This window comes from Dipodomys ordii, unplaced genomic scaffold (genome assembly GCF_000151885.1).
Source record: "Dipodomys ordii isolate 6190 unplaced genomic scaffold, Dord_2.0 Scaffold53, whole genome shotgun sequence".
NCBI lineage: Eukaryota > Metazoa > Chordata > Mammalia > Rodentia > Heteromyidae > Dipodomys > Dipodomys ordii.
Genome location: NW_012267269.1, coordinates 4,621,780 through 4,644,801, shown reverse-complemented (window position 1 = coordinate 4,644,801; position 23,022 = coordinate 4,621,780). Strand labels below are relative to the sequence as shown.

The window sequence follows — 23,022 nt, the reverse complement described above, 5'->3', positions numbered from 1 at the left end:
CCTTCCTTCCTTCCTTCCTTCCTTCCTTCCTTCCTTCCTCTTTCTTTCTTTTGGCAGTCCTGGGGCTTGAACTCAGTGCCTGGGTACTGACCCTGAGCTTCTTTTGCTTAAGTTTAGCACTCTACCATTTGAGCCACAGCATCACTTCTGGCCTTTTCTGTTTATGTGGTACTGAGGAATCGAAACCAGGGCTTCATGCATGCTAGACAAGCACTCTGACACTAAGCCACATGCCCAGACCTGTTTGGATGCTTTTACCCACACATTTCATATGGGAGCTTAAGTTTTGTTCCCTGGGGACATCTCATGGTTCTTTAGTTTATGGTTCCAAGCAAAGCAATTTTCACTCATTGATGTCAACATGCTGCTGGGATAATCCTTAGATCAATACTTTGCTGGCAGAAATTCTCATTGGCCCAATAAGTCCCAACAGTTAAAAGGTGTCTCTTTGTTTCTTACCCAGGAAGGAAAGAGAAGGAAAGAGATTTAGCCAGGAAAACTACATTAGTGATGACATTAACTCTCCAAAGGCATCTGAATATACCTTCCAAATCTGACTCAGTTTCTGTGAACGTTAGTGTGTCTTGGTGTGCTTTTCCTTTAAGCACTTAAAAGTTAGTGTAGACAGAGCCTCAAAGAAGCATATGGAAACTTTAGGAGCATAGCAGAAGACAAACCAATCCTTAGAGAGCATGTTGAAACAGTACCCTTAAAACAAGTTGTCAGAGGCAAGGGTGCTCACAAAGTTTTGAAATCTCCATCAACAAAATGAAAACATGGCTGTGTGAAAAGGCAGCACCTTCTGCTCTTGCCATTGTAAGCTAATATAAAAGCACATTGGAAATTGGAAATTATGGGCTGCTAGTAGGCATGGATTTTGTTAGCATCCAATAAATGGGCATTGTGAAATGTGCTTTTTAAAGAGAAGACTCTGTGACCTTTAAGATGTTGTTCTGAACTTTCTCTTTTTCAAATAAGGATTCTGAAGCTTCTTTAATGGTTCTTGCTGGCTCTAGGAACCATCCTAGGTCTGAGCAAAGAGACTGAGGATGCAGCAGGGGGTGGAGGCAGGGGAGGGAAGAAATCAAGTATTGTTCCTGGAATTATGAGCTCTCCCCTCCCCAGTGTTTATCTATTCGGTACCACTCAGCTGTTCTCTGTTGCACAGAAATAAAAGTTTAGTTTAAAAAGTATGTTAGAACAAAGCTGCAGAAATTGCTTGGAATTTCCTTCATTTTTAGCCATCTGGCTTTCATTGCTTACTTCGTTCCCCTCCTCCACGTACATTTACCAAATCTTTTCAACACACACTGGCCAAGCTATCAAATGCTTATAATTAATAACAGTCATATGCTTTTTTTTTAAAAGGTAGTGCTTTCTGTTTTTTCTTGGGCTGCTCATGTCATTGCTATTATAAACCAGGGAGATAAGTGAACTTAATTATTAAGAGTTAGTTCAATGAAAACAAAATTTAATCAAATTTAAATCTTGGAAGTTTTTTAACAAAATCATGCTTTCTTTTAAATTAGAAACCTTTTTCACCAAAAAAGAAAGAAAAAGAAATGAAAGAAGGAAAGAATTTGTTTTTTTTTGTGATTAGTGTGATCTTCAGTGATGATTGTAATCTTATTGTAAAGATGAACAAAATGAAGATCCAAAAAGGTTCCTAAGGATTAGACTGATAAAAGTGACAGAACAGGATTTGACCAAAGGTCTAAATCTATCTGCCAATACTCTTGCTTCGAAGGCCTCAGTAATGAGTAATATATAATAAGATCTCACTGATAGAGGAAACAGCCTTATAGCTATACATATGTTCATAAATGAATATAAATTCATAGACAAAGTCTGGTAGTGGATATAGCAAAGCATTAGTGGTGGTTATGACTTCAGCGAGGAAAAGACCGGTGAAAGGGTAGTAAGTGATACGCTTTCTTCACTGATTACCTGTGCTGGGCTTGAGTTTTAAAGAATGGGAGTCTTCGTGTGTTACCTATATAATTAGAGCACTTAGAGAACTTTTTAAAAATTGGTAACAGCAGACTGAGTGATAGACCTTAACTCCTTTCTGGATATTTTTCCCCTTGAGCCAGTCTGACTTACCACTAGAGGGTTGGCAGGTGATGTGGCTTCTAGACCCCAATGATGTTTCTTTCTTTCAACAATGACTTTTTTGCTATCAACTTTAAATGAACATTCTTACTAGTGGCACCCAAGCAAAGATGAACCTAATTTCTTTGGCCAATTTGAGGCAGGGTTGCAAAGGGATCAACATCTGTCCTGCACATACTGCTTTTCAACTCTTCTGACAACCAAACTCTTCCCTGGGTAATGCTAGCAATTTTACCTTCTCTGTATCAAAGCTTACCCTTGCACCCTTTGGAGATACTTTGTGGTACATGGCCGATAACATGACAGATTGTAAATCTGAAGGCAATTTATATTTCACCTCGGTATATAAGGCCTTAAGCTTAAAGAAAGGAGTCCAATAATGGAACTTTCCACATCATCTGGAAGATGAGAGAGAGGAGGTAACAGAGGGTGGAGGAGAGATAGCATTGAAATCTTCCAACTATCATTAATACTAGAACCTCAATTCTGCTACTTAGAAATATGGCCTAAGTCTTTCATTTACATTTATTAAATACATATTGAATACGCTCCTGCTTTATGTCAATTCCTAGATGCCAGAGATACAGACAGGAAGACTGAGACATAAAGCTTACAGCAATGACTCTAAAATTCAGTTTTCCTCATTAGAGAAATACAATGTTTCTCTACCAATACTGGGGCTTGAACTCAGAACCTTGTTCTCTCACTTGACTTTGTCACTCAAGGCTAATACCCTACCAATTTTGGCATTTTTGTTGGTAAATTGGTGATAAGACTCTCATGGACTTAGCTGCTAAAGTTGGCCTCAAACCATGATCCTCAGATCTCAGCATTCGGAGGAGCTAGGATTACAGGTGTGTGCCATCAGTGTTTGAAAAGAATTATTTTTTTAAAAACGTGTTCTAAAATGTAAGTATTACACATATGCACACACATATACCCACATTCAAGCTACAAGAATTCAGAACTATCATAACCTGAGAATATATCCTTCCTGCCATGAATGACCAATCATGAGAATACAGACGCCAAACTTGGTACAAATTGTGTGTTTCCAATACAAGCACCGCTTCATACAAAGTGTCAGGAAGAGCCAACTTTAGTCTTAGACTGTCCCCAAAGGCAGAGCTTCTTGCCCTATAGGCATTTGGTATATTGTGTGTGACTGGGTAACTCTGATAACGAACATGAAGAAAAATCAGCTTCTAAACTAGTAATCAGTAGGACTGGAAACTGTCTGGCAAAGCATGGTGCCTGGGGCCATCTTCCCAGAAACCAAAATCAAGATGTACAAGATTTCTGTATGGCCTGTAGAATCATTGTGCTTTTCTTTTTAATTTTTTACTAGGTTACATTAGTTATACAGAGAGGGAGATTTCATTATCTTTTTTTTAAACACATAGATATTAGCAAAGACTTAAAGGCTCCCAATATATACTGAACGTTGGGGCCACTCAAAAGATGGAAATAGTTCCAAATGGACAGAAGGCTTGTGGCAAAGCAGTAAATGTTGTGCCTTTCCGAATCATATTTCCTTTTTTCATGCATTTCTCCCAAGGAGAGAAGAAGGAAATTTCATTTTGCTGAAATAAGACTAAAATATTTCACAGGAAGGAGATTGCTATACATGCCTCATTTTCAAGACGAAAATCTACTTTGGCTTTTGGATAGAGGGTAGAGAGGGTGAGTGATATCAAGCCAAAGTGCTCTGTCACCTCTTATTGTTTAAATTAGCACCATTCTACTGAGCATGGTCAATCCAAGAAATCCATGATTGTAAGAGATCTTCCTTCCTATAGTTGGATGGTGGGAAATCAATGAGCTTAAGCCCAACAACAGTCCTTGTCTGAGTCAATAAGAAGGTCCTAGTGTAAATTAGGCTTATCTAATTTAACCATGGTTAGCACTTTTGAGGATAGGAAATAACAGTTTACGTCCATTACTTCTACTGCTTAAGGAAGATAACAGGTTTATTGGCCACAGATCCTAGCAGTGATCAGGTGTGCCCAGGTGTAGAATCTTTGGCATTGCCTCAGTTCATTGTAGCATCTGGATGTTACTATAACACTGGAATGTGACTAGCAAGACCCTTCCTGTTTTCAAGGGATATTAAACAAGCAGAAAGAAGTACCATGAGCTCTCTGATGTTTCCATCTATAGAATAATGAAAATCTTGGGATATTTGACCAGGCCATGGTGATCTTTTTTCTTCTTGTATGATCAGTTTATTTTGCAGATGGAGATACAAGAAATGTCACTTTGTCTAAGACTGCACAGCTAGTTGGTGACAGAGGTAGGATGATTGGCCAGGCCTCCTGACCCCTTAGCTGAAGGCCCAGCAGACTCCAGCTTATTAGATAGACTTTGGCCAAATATAGGAGTTTGCACTTGGTTATTAGCTTCACTCAACTGGAGATCTGGGGGGTGAATACAGATATATGGGACCAGGTGTAGCAAGGAGAGAAACTCATACTCCTTAAGATTCTATGCATTGAACCTGAAGTTTGCTTGGTCCAGACCTTGACTGTTTTACTGTTTACTTCTTGTGGGTCAGGTACTGCTCCAAGCAGTGGTTAGCTGATATTCTGTTTGTCTGAGAACATGTGGTCGTAGTGACCCTATTTGCTTCCACATTTGACAGGGAAAGCTCAGGCCCACAGTTCAGATCAATATACCAAATAACTCTGGGCTAGCACATGGGACTGTGTCTCTATTTGAATAGAGAAGGCCCATACTATGGCTCCATTCTAATGTACAAAGAAAAGAATCTACCAATGGACTATTGGTAATGCCCCAAAGCAACAAATGCTTCTTTTGTGATATCCTTTGCAGAAAGAAGAGAAATATCATTCAGAAATGGCACTCTTTTCATATCTAGGATATGACCTTATCTAATAACTTTTTTTCATCCCATCAGTAATCTGAAAAGTCTATATTCGGTTCTTTAAACATCTTCCTTCTAAACCAGAATCATGGATGAAGTTTGCTCACAAAGAAAGTACCTAAAAAGCAAATTTCTCGAGACACCATAAAATTATGTGGACTGAAGCAGTGATTGGATTGATTAACTAAGACTCAAGGTTGGGCAATAATGAGACCCAGGCAGGGCTGAACAATGAAATGCTCTAATTGATTTTACGCATGTGGAATGGTACACATACACCCCTAGAGCATGCTATAATGAATCTGCATGCTGTGTGCATACGGATTTCACAGCGGGTCAATTATACCACCCAGATGCTTCAGTTCCGTAGACCCTGTAATTTGCAAGCCACTTCATTTCTGTGGTGTGAGGGCGTGGGACACAGGCTAGAAGGTGGCAGAGACCGTGAAGTCTGTGGTCAGTTTATTTTCTCTTTAGGGAAAAGCAGTAGTGTGACATGTGCACATACCAGCCATGCCATAAGCTTGTTTCAGTACCTACCCTCTTCTGGACTCTGTGTATGACCATTGACTGGGCTGGAGTTCCAAGGCCCTGGTTTCAATTAAATTTAAGTGGATTTGACTAGGAGTTTGAACTGATGCTAATTGGTTTTCAAAACACTGGGTAACAATAAGTGTTCCGGTCTTGCCCATAGAGAGATGCACCCGTTCTGCATACGCTCCTGCCTGGCAGTTTAGGTATCACGTCTCTTACCTTGCTGGGCAGGGATCCAAATTGCAAGATTTCAGGAGCTGTGGGGGCCGGCGGCTGGTCACGCACAGGTTCTCATCAGCAAGCTCCCGGGTCTGTTTGTTCAGGCAGCTCACCACAGCCTCCTGGACACCTGTGCACAAATCACACTGTCAGGCCAGAGTGCAGTGTGGGCATGTGTGGGGGTGATGAAGTGTAGACAAGGCAGTTGGTGGGAGGTCTCTGTAATCTGTAGGACTCTTGCTACAAGTGAGAGGTTGTAGCTTAAAGCCCAAGACTGCCAATCTTGTCAGACATCACCCGATCTAGGGCTGGGATTGTAGCTCAATGGTTAAGCAGTTGCTTAGCATGTATAAGGCCCTGGGTTCAATGTCAGGTAGCAAAAAGAATAAAAAAAATTCTCAGTACAAAAAAGGCTTCTAAGTATGTGGCTTCTATAGGCACAGCCCTTAAGACCACAACTCCCCACCAAGGGATAGACTGCTCCTGATATGTTGAAATGCTTCAAAATGCCACCAACCTATAAAGCCACTGATATTGAAATGTGATAATTTAATACAGGAGGAGCTTAGGGTGACAGGTCACCAAAAAATACAAAGGAACAAAAAAATCCAAGTGCCCAAGACCTTCATATATTATAGTTCAGTTATTAAGATACTGTTGGATTTGGAAGGAAAGCCCAAGGCCGTGTTTTAATATCTAACATGCTGTAAACTACTGTGCTCTTGGGCCATGAGTTCAAGACTTCAGCCTTGACTCATTTTCTTTTGACTCTGGTTCATTTCTTTAGCATATTCAGGGTCACTTTGTGTGTTGAAGCAAAGTGAATAAGATATATAGTATCTACAGCCATTGAGAAAAGTGTTCTAAGGGACAGATGTACACCCAACTTTGACATTAGTACAACAGGATTTCAATCAGTGACTGGCCCAGGTTAACTTGGCAGGTCTGTTAAGGTGATCTGCAGGAGCTCTTGTGGAGACTTTCATGGCATGGGGAAACACAAATGGGCGATACATTGACCAGACTTTTATGTGTATTGGGTGGGGGGTAATGGTTGTTCTTGGGGTTTGAACTCATGGTCTGGCCTGGGTACTGTCCCTGAGCATTTAGGCTTAAGGCTAATGCTCTACCACTTTGAGCCACAGCTCCATTTCCAGCTTTTTTGGAAGTTAATTGGAAATAAAGAATCTCACGGATTTTGTTGCCTGAGCTGGCTTTGTACTATGATCCTCAGATCTCAGCCTACTAGTAGTTAGAATTACAGGTCTGAGCTACCACAAAAGGGTTTCAATTCAACAAGTTTATAAGTATAATGCATCTTGATCAATGTCACCCCTCTCATCATTCCCTCCCCCTATCTCTTCCACCCCATCCATCTCATCTATTTACCTGGTTCTATTTTCATATATGTACATTGACCAGACATTGTATTCTGTTGCTTATGGTCACAATAACATTGCTAGTACCCACAGAGTGTCTGTCACCAGCCAGGTGGCATAGCTAAATACTTGCCAAGCACATTCATTCCTCTCAACAATTCCATCCCATTTTTGCAAAACTAGAAATAGAGCTTTAGAAGGGTGAAAGGACTTGTCTGAGGTCATACAGTTATTAAATGGCAACGCTGAGGGTTGTTATGTTCTTAGCAATGTTCTCAACCATATTAACATTTAAAAATACTAAGAGGTTGTCCTATCTGCTTCCCTGGAGATCTTCAGAAATAACCAAGGCATTTGTTTGGACTTCAGTTTAAGGGAAAAGATGAGACAAGACATTCTTGCTAATTTGCTTTTGGCCATACATAATTATCTATAGCAAGACACCAAAAGATATCTAGCTATAGTTAGGTATTTGTATGTTGTTAGTGCAGTTGGTGACTATCCATGGAGTTATACAGAAATATCACATATTTCCCTTTTAGTTTTTGCTTCTTCATTAACCAGTACCTGTCACAATATGCCTTATTTGCTGGCTCTCCCCTCTACCCAATGTTTCTACACCAGGTTCTCACTGGAGAATGCTTCCTGAGTTGATACTGAAGTGGTCTAGGTCACTCAGCAATAACATCATTTAAAAAGTGACATTCTAAAACCAGAATCCAAATCTACTTACCTTTTTCTAAGTATGATAAATCAAACACTGTTTTTATTTTGTTTTGAATCACAGTAGTTGTCCTGTGGCTATTTTATTGTTTTCTATTTTTCTGTTTTTGAGTTGGAGTCTTGCTGTGTAGGCTAGGTTAGGTTATCCTGGAACTTATTATACAGCTCAGCCGGTCTCAACCTTGGAATTCTGCCTTAGTCTCTGGGGTTCTGGGATTACAGATGTTCCCTGCCATATTTGGCTTGCAGTTTTTTTCCCTCTGTTTTCTTTTTTTATTTGAACAGTTTCCTAATTTAATTTACATATGTGATGGTCAGTTCTGGGTATAGTATTTGAGTTTTATGTTGGATATTCAACTTTCTCCATCATATTCTCCATCTATACCACTGACTATAGGAAGATCTTCCAGTTGTAGTGGGATGAGCCATTAGAAATTTACAGTGTAATGACAAAGGAAACAATCCACAAGAGATATCACATGGGATCGCCCATTCCCTTGATGACAAGCCACTAGATGTCCCTCCCTATCCGATACAGAACTTAGGGCTGCTGTTAGGTTTTCTATTCAGTTGTCATGGCATTTATGTAGAGTAGACTCCCTCATTTAGAGAAACTTAATGCTGTTCTAAAATAAGATATATTTTGGCTTCATTCAGCTGTTGGAAACCTTTTCAGAGTAGGTTGAAGATCTGAAGTAAACTGACCATGGGGTTTGTCATGTATCTTGAAAATGCTTGTTTTAGGTATTGTGAGGAATGTAACCACCTGTTTCAACTTGGTAAATTATTTTTAAAATAGGTTTTAAGCTCTTCTAAGACTGTAAAGGTGGGGTAGTAAGGACTAAGTTTCTAAAAAGTTATTAGCAATCTCTTTTTTTAGAATTTATATTACTGCAGGACATTAATTATAGCCAAAGTTCAAAATCACTTATGGAGCAGTTAAGTGCAAAGATTAAGAATCATTGCAGAGTTATGAAATTCTAATCTAGGGCATTATAAACAACAGAAGAATGAAATCTGTACCTATTGTTCCTTCTTCCTTTTGAGTCCTTTCTCCCTTTACTTTTCTCTGCAGCCGTGTGCTGTCTCTGCTGTCAGCGGACTAGTTACCTTGGCATTCTTAGATGAGGCCTTCTATGGTAGGGAAAACTTAAAACAGAGTACCTGGGACCAGATCTTTGGCCAACCCCCTGTGTAATGGCATGTGATCCCTAAGAAGCAGAGTGCTCAAGCAGCAAGCAATTGAGGTTCAAGGGATGTAGAGTGGAATACCTAGAGGAAGAGGCACTAGAAAGCATGGCTGCCTGGAGTAGGGAACCATAGGAATAACTGGTAGGACTATGGCTCTGACCTTATCATAATACTGGTGAAGAGATTAGCAAGGAATGAAGATGGATGTTAGCATCAAGCTGGTGTCCTTTGTATAAGGGCTACAATGCCCTAAAACTGACAAGGTAAACCAGCATAGAGTCTGTGCTTAAGTATAGTGTGCTATGATTTTAGGTTGTCCTTTTTTTGAGAAAAAGTAAAGGGAGAAAGGACTCATAAGGAAAAAGGAAAAATAGGCACAGATTTCATTCTTCATTTTTGCTAAAGTCAGTTTCAAGATTTTTTAAAGCTAGACTTTCATGTGGGTTTTAGGATCTAGGAGTTCAACATCCTAAAGCTGCTAAGGTTCAAAACTGGTTTCCTTGACAATACCTATAAACTTACATATGGAAAATCAGGAGGTAAGAAGACACAGGACACAGATCTGAACAGGTTAGCCTCACTTTCTATCTTCCAGAAAATGGGATTTTCTGTGTTTATATCTCCAGAATGGCATATTTGTTATATGATATTTGATGACAGTTCGAAGAAACACAACCCCAGCTACAAACTAACTTACTAACTAGTTCCTTCTGCTTGCTACCTTTGCTAGGTGAAAGGTTACTTTTGTGGTCTATTTGATTTCATCTCTGGAGATTATAGAAACAATAAAATCAGCTTGGTTATTTCTACAACTGCAAATTGGTTTAAAAGCTATTTGTTAATTCTGCATGTTTTTTGTTGGTATGAGTAATATATATATGTATATATATAATCTTGTGGGTTATATTTTGGTGAAAGATCAAAGTTGGTAATACAATAAAATATTACTGGCAAACAATGCCTTGCAAACATGTATGTCTCATATATTGAAATATTTGTTCATGCCTTTGTGCATCAAATGGACCATAAAACCCAAGCATATTTTCACCACTTTGGAATTTTCAACTCTAACATTTTAGGTGTAAATATATGACCTTGGCAAAGTGACATAACATACAATAACTGTTGGTTGACAATAAAGACCTAGGAAATCTTTAGTATCTTTTCCTTCCTTTAGATATAAAGGGCACAGAATTTATGCTACCCAAAGACAGTTCCTACGACAAGAGATCAATTGTATCTCAATCCTGGAAATTGTATTTCTAAATTGGTTTCTTCTGAGAACATTTGAAACTAATACATTCCATGTATATGCTAGACTTTCAATGTTAAACTCCTGGCTGGTCAGTAGAATAGTTAGCCTCTTAAAGATAAAGGTATCTGGTTATTTATATATCTTATTACTGCAATTATTTTTTCCACCTGCTCATAAAGTTCCAGGCTTGACTTGTAACTGAGAACTATAACTGAGAGTCCAGGAGTAATTTTTTTCAAAGCACATTTGTTTTTGACTAGAAATAATGACCATTCAAATCACGTGATCATGGAAATAGGGAATGAAAATACAACCATCTGAATCTGGAATTATTTGTTATATTTAAAAAGAAGCAATTGGTCAGGGAGGTACATTTGTGTTACCTCAACATTTGGAAGACTGAGGCAAGAGGAACAAGAGTTCAAGGCCAGCTTGGGTGACAGTTATGAACCTATTTCAAAAAATAAACTAAGCAAGAACAAAACCAAACAAATACAACAAACAAAAGAAGCAACTGTAACCACCAGCTACAGAAAGACTTTTCTCTGCACTCTTGGCTCCTGCTTGGCTGAGAGTTAATCAAAGCTTATTTAACACTTCTCCCTCATTACGCATGAAAGAAAAGACATTTTCAAAGTGACTCAAGTGCATATATGAATACAGTTACATTAGATTTGTTCCAGGAAGCAGTCTTTAAGAATCATTTGGAAGAAGTTAGATTTTTAAAATACCAAGGGTCTCCATTAAAACACTTCACAATTCCAGGGCTTGAAACTGGAAAATGTGGAAACAAACAAGAAAGTCAAGGACAAGGCTATTAAATGCTTTTAAAGGACCTGCTGGAGAAAATGGATTCTTTGCTAGCACTTGGTTGACTATTCATTCCATTTTAGCTACATGTGAAAGCCGAAACACATTTATTCTCACATTCTCTAAAAGTTTCCCAAGTGTCATGGTTTAGAATACAGTTTTGAGAAACAATTGTATTACTCTTTCTCACTGCTTAAGTAAGAAACTGCTGGGAATGTGGAAGCTCAGCATGCCCAAAGGGGTTACTGTTGGCCAATGACTCTTCAAGGAATAGGTTAGAACTTCTTTACCTCTCAAATCTTTCGAGGGACATGTCTATATTGGAAGACAGTGGCAATATAAATCAAATATATTTTCCACAGTGGTAAGAAAGATTACCATCTTGAAGAATTGATTTTTCTACTACAATCCTGTTTATAACCCCTGAAACAAAGGATCATTGAAGGGATATGCCAATTAACATTGTTTAATCTTGCCGTATTGTATCCATATATCCAAGTATCCTATTGTATTCCATAAATGTATATATACAACTATTAGTCATCAATGATATAAAATAAAAAATTAGTGAAATTATTTTTATATCACCATAGAATATATCCAAGAGAATTTAATACTAGTTAAATAAAATTTACACAAGAAAGCTTGGAAGCTTTGGCTTGGGTTCCTTCTGTCACTTACTAGCTGTGAGATTGTGCACAAGTCTCTCTGGTTTTCTATACTTTGGCTTCTGCATTGTAAAAATGCAGTTGCATCAGACACTAATTATTAAGTTATTTTCTAGCTCCAGGTATACACTCTGCTGATCACTTTTCTTACATCCTTTCTTCTTGTTTGGAGAAACAGCTGACTACATGGGAGGGACTCTAACTTGGTCTTGGGGCTATCGGATTCACACCCTGCATCTTGGTTCACTCTGCATGTCCTGAGGCAAGAACAGAGACAAGTAACTTTGCAGGTTGAGAGCAAAACATCAGTGAATGACAAAGGAAAGTAAAGGCATCAGCTGTGTTTTCACGGCAATTGACAGTCTGAGAGCCACTCAGGCTAAAAGAAACCCCCAGGTCTAACACTCAGTATGCTTGCTTGACAATTGGAATGGCTGCTTCCCCTTTTCCCCAGCTTAGCCTTCTTGAGCCAGAACAGTCAGGTGAGATAGATGCATGCAGAAGAGACAGAAAGGGACATGGAGCCCAGGGGCCCCCTGCTTACCTCCTCCACAGGACTCAGAGCACTTGGTGAATCCCTCATACTCCCAGTCATACAGCTCTTCAAGATCCTGCAGGCCACCCAAGAGCCTGTCTGTGACATCTGGATTAAACTCAGGAATTTCCCCGTTGCATGGTCCTGCGTAACAAGCACGTTGGGATGCCGGCTTGGGTCCTTCACACTCATCAACAGGCAGGTCCGCCACCGACTGAGAGAAAGACAGGAGCACCTGGCACCTGACTATTCGCACCTGGGTCCCCACACCACAAGTGACTGAACAGGTGGACCAAGCCTCTGGGATGAACCTGCAGTCGGTAAGCAAACAAAAGGTCAGGAAGAAAAGCCCCCGGCAGGTGGCCACCTTAAGGGTGGTGATGGGCTGCATGGCACCTGCCTCCAGGGCCCAGAGCTGTCCCAGGATGTATTCAGGGCCTTTCCACCCTGTCCCGGGAGAGAAAGGAGCTACAGTTTAGTTCATGAGCTCAGGGCCACTGATATTAGATTGCTCACGTTGTGAGTGTCATGTGAACTCTAGCTCCAAGACATTCCAGCCTCAGACCACCTGCCTAGTCTCTGCTCAGCACACCCAGTGGTGGCTCTTCAGAGTCAGCATTCGATGGGTCCTCCTCCCTCTAAATCCGAGCACTTGTGCCTCTTGCAGGATGCTGGCTATTCAGCTATTCTTACAGCAGACTAATACTGATACTAAAAACTATACCAAAATAAGCCTTGGGAGATATAAAAAGGAGATTTTTTTTTTAAAGTCTGGATCTCATATTCTGTAATTTTTTTTGCCTTTTTGCTCAATGTGCTTCCCAAGATTTATTTATATGGATAAAGAGTTTTTTTTCTTCTTTTTCTTTTTTGTAAGTTTCCAAGAATGGTGCAGTCCTGTCTCTCACACATTCTTTGAATTAGTCTGAACTCCAAAGTCTTTTTATATCATAGAGCAAACCACACTACAGATTTAAACCCACAGACGTGTTACAGTAAATGAGAGGCTCGGTAATCACACAACTTTGTTCAACATCCTCCCCTTCCCACTGCCCTGAAAGAAGCTATCCTAGTAAGGACTTGTTTTTTTCTCTGAGTTTCTCCAGAATGTAGGAAAACATCCAAATTCAAAAGTTTTCCTTCCCATTAATCAACCATGGCTATAACTGTAATGACCTTGCAGGAAGAACTACGGGAAAAAGCCCAGAGGGAAACACTAATGTTTTCAAAAAGTTACTATAATACTTTGGAAAGAAAGAATTTGAGGATAATTTTTTACAGTTTTTCCACGATCCTATTGCTTTCTCACAGAGAATCATGCAGAGGAGGCATGCAAACCTGGCTTCTTGACCTTGACTTTGGCAGGAAAGGAAAGAAGTGATAAGCAAGTTATAGTTTTAAATCCTAGCAAGTGCAAATGGTTCATCTCTGGTTCATGGAAACTGAAATTCTAACAGCAAATCAACCTAACTTTTCACAGTAGAAAGAAAACACAGCAAAGATGCTCACTGGGTCTGAGCCTGGGCTTCATGTGGAGCAAAAGTGGTCTGAGAGGGCCAGCCTTTTCCAAATCACACAAAGAAACCCTGAAGCATGGCTAGAGACCTTCCCAGAGAGGCTGGACTCCAGCTACTTTTAAAGAGTCATCTAATAAGAGAGAACAGGTGCAGACAAAGAGAAATGCATAGTAAGCCACTAAAAAAAATCTAAGGCAGAAATACAAGCAAATGATTATTGTATCAACTTGACATAGTGTAATGAATAATACTTCTTTAATAATGAAGAAGCCAATTTTGTTTTCAAATAAAAAAGATGGGCAGATCTCAGAAAGAACTGCACCCTATTGATTTTTCCTAAGCATTAAGGACTATTGTAGTGTTACCTGTAATCGCCCTATTCAATGACTACCATAACAGAACAAGGGTCAGCAAGCTTTTTGTAGGAGGTTAGATAGTAAATCTTTTGGATTTTGCAGGCCATGTAGTCTCTGTTCCAACCAATCAACTCTGTCATATACTCAGCTCTGTAAAAGATATAATCAAATGAGTGAGACTGTCTTCCGCTCTTGTCTCCCCCTTCCCCCAAATGGTGGTGGAAGGTCTGGGCTTGGTTTGTGGGTTGTCATTTTCCAACCCCAGCTGTAAAATAGTCCATTTGGTAAAGATGCCAAACGCGCTCAGATTCACAGATAATTCCTAAACTTAGTTTAGGCCTTTGTGGCCTCCATCACTTCTCACACGTGTAAGATATAGGATAACCTAGTTGATTGGTTTGGTTTTTTTCTCCCAAAGCGAATCCCAGATGGAATCCAGAATAGAAATGATGCACACGCTTGACCCTCAGTTCTCTATGTCTATACCACCAATGACTTTGCATTTGGACTCTTTCCAGAACCAATATGATACAACCAAAGCTCACAAAGTAGAAATGATAGGCTACTAAACTCATGTGAAATGTAGCGATGGCTAAGGCACTTATATGTACATGTGTATGCATGTGTGGAAGTTCTAACCATCTGGACATTAGGGTTAATAGCAAAAAAAAACCAAACATCTGCTTTATGCTTCCCCAATGAGAGTCTTATCAAATGTAAATGCAAAACAGCTTCACTGGCATATCTGCAAGCCACTCTCCCTAGGTCTTCGTCAAGTTCACACCAATTAAAGACAATTTGGTTTTAAGTGGTGCTGTCTGCTGGCCATCATCTTAATTTCTCTAGTGCATACACTGTATGATATATTCTCTCTTGTTGAAGGCAGGAGATTATACTTCAAAAGAAAAATATCTGGTAGTGTAAAATAGCTAAATGAATAATAACTGTTTGTTCTTATGAAACTTTCCTCCACATCCTTACATCTCCCAACTCCAAATTTACTGTTTTGAGTCTTCTAGCCACAAGTGGGAGGAAGCAAGGTCATGGAAAGGGCAGCAAGTTAGGAGGCTTACATGTAATATTTAGAAGTCTTTTTTTTTAATAGCACTTGATGAGCTAGAATTTTTAATGTGGGCCCTATAAAGTGGAATGGAATCACTTTTGTTTTGCCCAAATCACTATATTAATCATTTTGGTGTATAAATATAGCAATAAAGGGCGGGGGGGAGATGGGAAGGGATAGGAAGGAGAAACAAAGGAGGAGGCAACAATGCTTGATAAGAAATGTACTCATTACCTCGCCCATGTAATTGTAACCCCTCTGTATGGTATTTTCACAATATAAAAAGTTCTTATTATGGAAGTTTACTTTGGATAATTTAAAAGTTCTTTTTTTGCTGTAGTACTACAGATGAATAGAGAAGTGAATTCTTTAAAAGATGAATGTAAAATTCAAAAATGATGATATGACTCTGACATTTAGTTTTTCCATCTCTAGGAAATTCACACACACACACACACACACACACACACACACACACACACACACCCCTGGCAACTCAATGATTTATGCTTTGACCTGGTCTTCTGTTTTCAAGTATAATTGTTCATTAAACAAAAAGCTTATGCTTCAATTAGAGTTACTACTATAGTCTCTTCTATGAAAAAGAAATTAGTTATAATCAAATCTACTTGTAAAATCCCTAAGTGGTTTAGTTTATTAGTGGCCACATGGAGTCAGATGCATTCATTAAAATAATATTGTCTCATCATTTTTAAGCCTAATCTTCTTTTTGTACTTTTTTTAAAAAAAAGTTTGCAGAGTTGTTTCTTCTAATTCTGGGTAATCATAGAAACACTAACAGAATAAGATCATTAGGAGAGATGCAGATATTTAATCCTTGGTTGGACATCTAGACATCCGAAGAGGCTTTGGATAGCTGGGGAAAAAAACAAAAAACAAAATTTGCTGCTGGTGAGAAAAGATGCACGGGACAGGGATGGGGACAGGGACAGGACAGGGATTCCTCATGGGACAGGGACCCGGATTCCTCTCTGGTCCGCATCTGTTTTCCACTTCCATATGTTATCAGAAGATCTATATGAAGCCAGGATTATATAATATCTTCCAATGAAATTAATAGAGATTTTTTAAAAAAAATACTCCAAAATAAATTTTAAAAACAACTTTGGAATATTGCAAAGGGAAAGCAACTCTTCAGCTGAATCACTTTAGGAATTTTGAAATTACATGTAAAATCTGTCATTCTAAGGAGGCTTTAAAAATGATTATTTAAAGGAACTAGATTTGGAACAACAGCTACCCCAAAGAACATGCTACATTCCCTTAGGACCGTACCTAAATTATTCCAGATAAATGGGAATCTAACTTATTATGAAAGATCTTTACTTAAGGATACTCGGTCTGAATGTGGAATTATGAAAATGTTTCTTAATCATTGTTGGTTTAGGATTGCTCTGGAGCTGCAAATAATTCATGCTGGTTATGCAACCCATATTGCAACAAACGTTATTAAATATCCAGGGCACAACTCCACACACAACTCACAGCAGGGTTGGTTCCTTTCATCCTTACACATCATGCTTGTGTTCTGAGAGTCGTCAGTAATGTAAGGTTCCCCAGTAGCAAATGAAGAAGAGAATACAACTAAAATAACAAAGGCTAATTCTGACAGAGACACAAGTGAAACTAAAGAAAAAGGCCTTTGTCTGATTCTGCTGAATAATAAGATCTTGAGGGGGAAGAACCCATTTCAAACACATAGGACAGTTTGGGGAAGGCTATATTTAGGTGACATTTTCCAAGTAGCAGATTTCATTTTCTCATGTTAATGAGGAATTTCATTTTGGGACCTTTTGAGAAGGAGCTGGCTGTGCAAGAATGCTTTAATGGCTTTCTTGCAGAAAGTGCTAGAAGCAGGAGAAGAAAAGCTGACTGCATTAAAGAGCACATTTTCCTTTCAAAGAGACTTTATACCAGAAGGAAATGTCACAGGAAGGAGTTCTCTGAAAGCTTCAATACATACTGAGATTGCTGAACTCTTTCAAAGCTTGGGAGCTAACATCATTGAAAACTTCAGTTTTCATTTCTCTAGTCTTTCTCTAATCTGGTCAGATGAGATCAGAGTACGATTACAGGAAGAGTCTGTTGATCATCAGGAAGTTTCCCTTCTTTAACAGTAAGAGAGAAGTCAGTGGGAAGAGTTAATGATCAGTTTCTAAGAATAGTGGCCTTATATTGCTTGCTATTCCTGGCAAGCCAATGGCTATCTTATTCCCAGTGGTTTTCAACACAACTGACCATAGCTTTCTTCTTAAAGTACTTTTGTCCTCTTGAATTACATGACTCTAAACACTCCATTTATTTTCTTCTGGTCACCACCTTTGAGGACAGGTCTTTTCCCTGTCCTCAAACTAAATAAAATGTGAATTTGCTCTCTAATCTATCTAACAAAGAACATAACCAAGCACCAGAGGCTAACACACCTGTAATACTAGCTCCACAAGGGAGGCTGAAATCTGAAGATCACAGTTCCAAGCCAATTCAGGCACGAAAATCCATGAGACTCTAATCTCCAATTAGCCACTGAAAAGGCAGAAGTAAGCTGTAGCTCAAGTGGTAGAACACAAGCCTTGAATGAAAAAGCTAAGGGACCTTATCCTGTCCCTGAGTTCAAGCCCCAGGACTGGCACCCTTCCCCCCACCTCCAAATTCCTATAGTGCTTATCATCTACCAGAGAATATTAGAAGTGCTGTACAAATCAAAGTTGTCAAATCTGAACAGGAACCTAATGAGATAAGGACTATTATTTGTACTTTTGTATTTCAAAGACACATACAACCAAAAATATTCAAAATGGTGGTCTTGATTTCCCAATTCAGCATTGTACTCATTTTCAATTTTCTCCATCATAGGAAATGATTTTACTGACTGCTCAGCTTAAAACAAAAATCAGGGGTTATTTTTAAGTCCCCAGTTTTCCTCATTTCTCACTCCCAACTGATTGCCAAATTCTATTAATTCTCTATTGAAAACAATGTTTTTTGTTTATATTGGAACAAGGTCTCACTATGTAGGGTCAAACTTAAGATTCTCCTGTCTCAGCCTCCTGAGTTCTGGGATTATATGCACCTAGCTTGAAAATAAATCTTAACATTATTTACTTCTCTCCATCAAAACCAATACCACTGTGTATTGGTAGAACAATTACAAGTGATATGAGCACTTACTACTTTTTGTGTTTTACTCATTGTTTAGAGATGGGTAATGTTGGATATAAAGTGAAATAGATGAAATAGATTAATGAATGTCTTTTCAGTGAAATTCTGGCATTGTCTAGTACTATTTCAAGGTGGTCTAGCTCCATGGGAATATAAGACTTGGATTGTCTTTGGCTAGACCACTATGTAACAGCATAAAGACAGACATTTCCTTGTAGAGTTCTGGTGGAGATACAGATGTTTCTTGCCCATAATGATGGAAATTTTTTCCTGTTCATGTCAATGCAAATTATTTTGTCTGTTGGAAAGTATGAACTTTTCTAAATCCAATCCTCATTTGCACTAGTTTTAATGTTTTAACTAGCTTCCTGAATAATTCATGAGGTTAAAAATCTTTTGACATGTGTTTGTTCTATATTTGTATGAGAGTCATGATTTCATCTTTTTGAAAATTGTATTTTAATAGGATTCTTTTCATCCCAATTTCTAGAAGGTAACATCAAGGCACAGAGATTTCTGAGGTCACAATGTGGACTACAGGGCAATTAGGTTTTGAAGTCCAGCAGGATGCTCCTTAATGGGTCCCTCACTGGGTGCCTGTTAGGTTGCCATGGAAACCATAACCACGGATGCTAACACTGTCACTCTTCTGGACAATATAAAGAGCCAAAGGCCTGTCTTCTTCCTCTATTCCCCTTTACCAGTCCATTCTTCACTTTTGGGCCAGGGGATCTTAAAATACAAAGCTTGCAATTGCCCCAAAGAAAAGACAAACTGTCTCCCAAGGCTATAATACACCATATTCCATCTTCATTGCTCAGTGGTCTCTCTCCACTCACTGCCTTCCAGCTACTGCTACTTGTGTCACTTTTCATTTCCTTCAATGTGCATAGCCCTTGACTCAAATTTGTGCATATGTGAATCATTCATTGGATGATTCTCTTCCTGTGTGTCTCAGTGTAGAATAACTCCTATTTATCATCAGGTGTCAGCTCACAAATCCCTTCTTAGAGAAGATTCCCCACCCCTCAGACTGGAGATTCTGTTAGCCTTCTGAGAGCCTTGCCATTCTCTGATATCACTTGCCAGTGTCTTATAAGCTTTATTCAATAATCGTCTCCCTTATCAGGCCAAATCTTGTGATAACAGGACTTCATACAAAAGTTGTTAATACATACTTCTTCAAATGAGTGACAAAACTGATTAGGGACTGCTTTTATCAATCACTTGACATTGGTCTTATTCTTGGGCCCAACAACTGACCCATGATAGATGAAGCGAACAGCCCCCAAAAATTCTAAGAAATTAAAGAATACTTCTTTGTTGTAGACATTGGCACAAGGAAACAATCAAATAAAACCCCCATCCTTTTCCCATTATAGGAGTTTCTTATAAGTTTTGTATCTGTGATGGGCTTAGTCAGCCATAATTTTTTTTTACATTTTTTATTGTAAAGATACTGTACAAAGCAGCCATAATTCTTTGACAGTCTTCCACAGTGTGTGTTGGTCTTATTTCATCCTAATAGTTTGTTTGCTGATCATTGCTTGAGACAAGTTTAAATTCTATGGATAACCCACTTCAATGAAATATCAAGAAACTTGCTATTTTATAGAATAAAAGGGCTTTTAGACAGATGCTGACCTCACTTGTTCATACATGATTCTCTGGCTAAAAAAAAAAATCACCTTATCTTATCACCAGCTACTGAGCAGGGAAGACTTTGCTGCATTTTTGAATGATTCTGAGGGTAAGAGGGAGTTGTGGAAAGCTCTTATCATTTTTTTATCTACTCTTTAAAACTCAACATATACAAAATTTGTTTTGGAGGAAACGAAGATAGGTGATTAACTGTCTGTAGCTGCTATGTAGGAAGCCAAATTAGTCTCTTCACGAATAAAAAATGAGGACATGACATTTTTTTCAGACCACCTTTCCTTCCCTGTGTTTTTCTGACCTATATGGACAGAGCTTGAATTGAAAGTTTGCTTTTCCTTGAAGATTGTCTGCTTATTTGAAAAGCCATGTCTCTATGGGATGCTGATACCATTACAGTAGACAACACTATCAGTGCATTTGTAGTTCTCAGCTTCATACCAGGATGAAGCTTTAAATTCACATTATTTTCTCTGACTTTGATACAAATCTGAATTATTGTAAACTCAGAATACTTTTCGTGAACCGTTTCTTCTTCAAATGGAGTGAAATTAGTTTATCTTGCAACTTTGCAAAGGTTTCTTTCCCTTAATTCAACAAGTTTGGCAAAGCTTTCCAATGAAAAGTTCAGTTCATTAAAAATGACCTTAATGGACTTAACATATATTGGTGGTGACAGGGTCCATACTTTATTTTGGCACACAAGGATCCCATTAATTTGTCTTTGTCACTCTCTAGGGCTCAGCTGAGTAACAGTTCAGATTTAGCTTTCTCAAAGTAGCTACAGAATGAGCAACAGTGGTGATGGCGGGAGGGGCTGACAGATTTAGAACTTCTTGGATTGTAATAAAGGCTTTTCTACTGACTACATAAAAATGGCTCTGTCTGCTCTCCTGAGTTTATTATTGATTTGGCTGTCTCTGTGCATGCTGGGAGCAGGCAAGGCAAATCAAATATATTTAACTCAGAGGTGGGAGGGGTTGCTTTTCCACCTAAGCAGTTTCTGAATTTCCCTAACTTGCTTTTCCAATTTGTGGAATACATGGGGATCTCTCTCTCTCTCTCTCTCTCATAGGTTTGAATTCAGGTCTCGCTAAGCAGGTACTCTCCTGCTTGAGCTATGGTCTCCAGCCCTTTTTGCTCTGCTTATTTTTTGGCTAGGATTTCACCTTTTGCCCAGATTTGTCTGAACCTTTATCCTTTCACTTATGCCTCCCATGATAGCTAGGATGACAGGAAGATGCTATGATACAAAGCCTTTTGTTTTGAGATGATTCCTTATGACTTTTTGGCCAGAGTTGGCTTGGAACCTTTGTAGCTGGGATGACAGCTGCACACTACTATGCACAGCTATTGGTTGAGATGAGGTCTCTCAAACTTTTTGTCCTCTTTGGCTACAATCTCCTGAACTCTACCTCCTAAGTAGCTAAGATCACAGGCATGAGTCACCTGTACTGGTCCCAGGAAGAGAATTCCTTTCTTATTCAAGTGAAGGTAATTAAATTTTGTCCCTTAGAATAAACACTGGCTTACATTAAAAGCATGATGAATTTAAATATGTCCTCAAACAGCTGCAGAAATATAGAAGAGGCAGCAAGATGGTGATCACTGAGAACCACTATGCAGGTTTGAGTTAAATACTCAAATGCTCACGTGTCATTAGAGAAGATATATGAGGTAGGTACAACATGTGCTTCATTTTTCTACATAAAATGAGTGATTAATTATTCATTTTAAGGCCCTTAAAGATTCTCTGGGGAGAGGAACACTGCTAAAAAAGCCCCAATCATAACAACAGTTAACACCTATGCCCCACCCTCTGCATGCCAGGTACTTTACATATATAAATTGTAAGGACTCTGATGTAGAGTCTGTTATTACGCTTCCTTCACAAATGAGGAAATTGAGACCTATGGGGTCTGGTAACATGTGAAGTGTCTCCCATTGATTCAGCAGTAGTCTTTCATGGGAGTCTGAACTTCTATGCATAACTGCTCTGCCTACAGGGATGATTTATGACTTTTTGATTTGATCCTAGCAGGGCTGTATCTTTGTTGGGGCAGACAAATGCAGAGCCTCACTACTTACCGACTCACAGAGAAAGCAAAAAATCAATTTCAAGAAACTATGGTTTTTGCAGTATGTTTTTAATATATAGAAAGGAATCACTGAGAAACAGTGATACAAAGTATTTGGTCATTGTGAATGAGGATTGAGTAAACTTCTCCTAAGTACTCATTGGGGCTCTAAGTCAGATTTTTAACATGCTGCCAAACATCAGTTCACATCAACATCGACCACAAGACATTTTGGTGTATATGAGGCACTCTTCTTTCATTTATTTAATATATTTGCACATCACCACATATTGACTTCACTATTCTGATACAGTAGCTCTGAGCAGATGCAAGTTTCACATATGGTAGTAAAGAACTCAGGAATTTAGTAAACTCATATTCTTTAGAAACCGGCATCACAAATACATACCTAGTTGTCAATTATACATTGATTAAAAACAAAAATATTTTTGAAAATGAGCAGTGACAGATTTAATGTGGCAGATGCTCTCTTAATCTGACTTCTGCTGAGTCAACTTGCTTATTTGACTGACAATCTCTATTTTTCTGCAAGCCATAGACACAATGCATTGACCAAGGCCCACTAGTCACTGCTTAGTTCTTTTTTCACTGATCGTATGATAGAGCAATTATGCACCCACAACTAGAGACATATATTGACTTACTAGGTCACTCATTTTATTTCCAAACAGGTGGATACTAGATATACTTGTTGTAATTATATAAATCATAGTTAATAAAATGCTAAGTAATAAATGGAAAAATAGATAAAATTCAGTAAAGAAATGAATACTGTAAAAATAAATAATCCATTAAACATAAATATAAAATCACTTTGATACTTTAGACTTAATAATGCCAC

At 38.6% G+C, this 23,022-nt stretch overlaps 1 protein-coding gene across 1 annotated transcript in view; it reads right to left on the bottom strand.

Moving 5' to 3' along the window:
* The window catches only part of Adamtsl1 (ADAMTS-like 1), a 385,192-nt gene that overhangs the window by 150,800 nt on the left and 211,370 nt on the right, over positions 1-23,022 (bottom strand). The window contains exons 14-15 of the mRNA XM_013020837.1: positions 12,320-12,621; positions 5,750-5,879 (exon numbers count right to left, since the gene is read on the bottom strand). Coding sequence (XP_012876291.1) covers positions 5,750-5,879; positions 12,320-12,621 — 432 coding nt within the window. The remainder of the gene's footprint in view (positions 1-5,749; positions 5,880-12,319; positions 12,622-23,022) is intronic.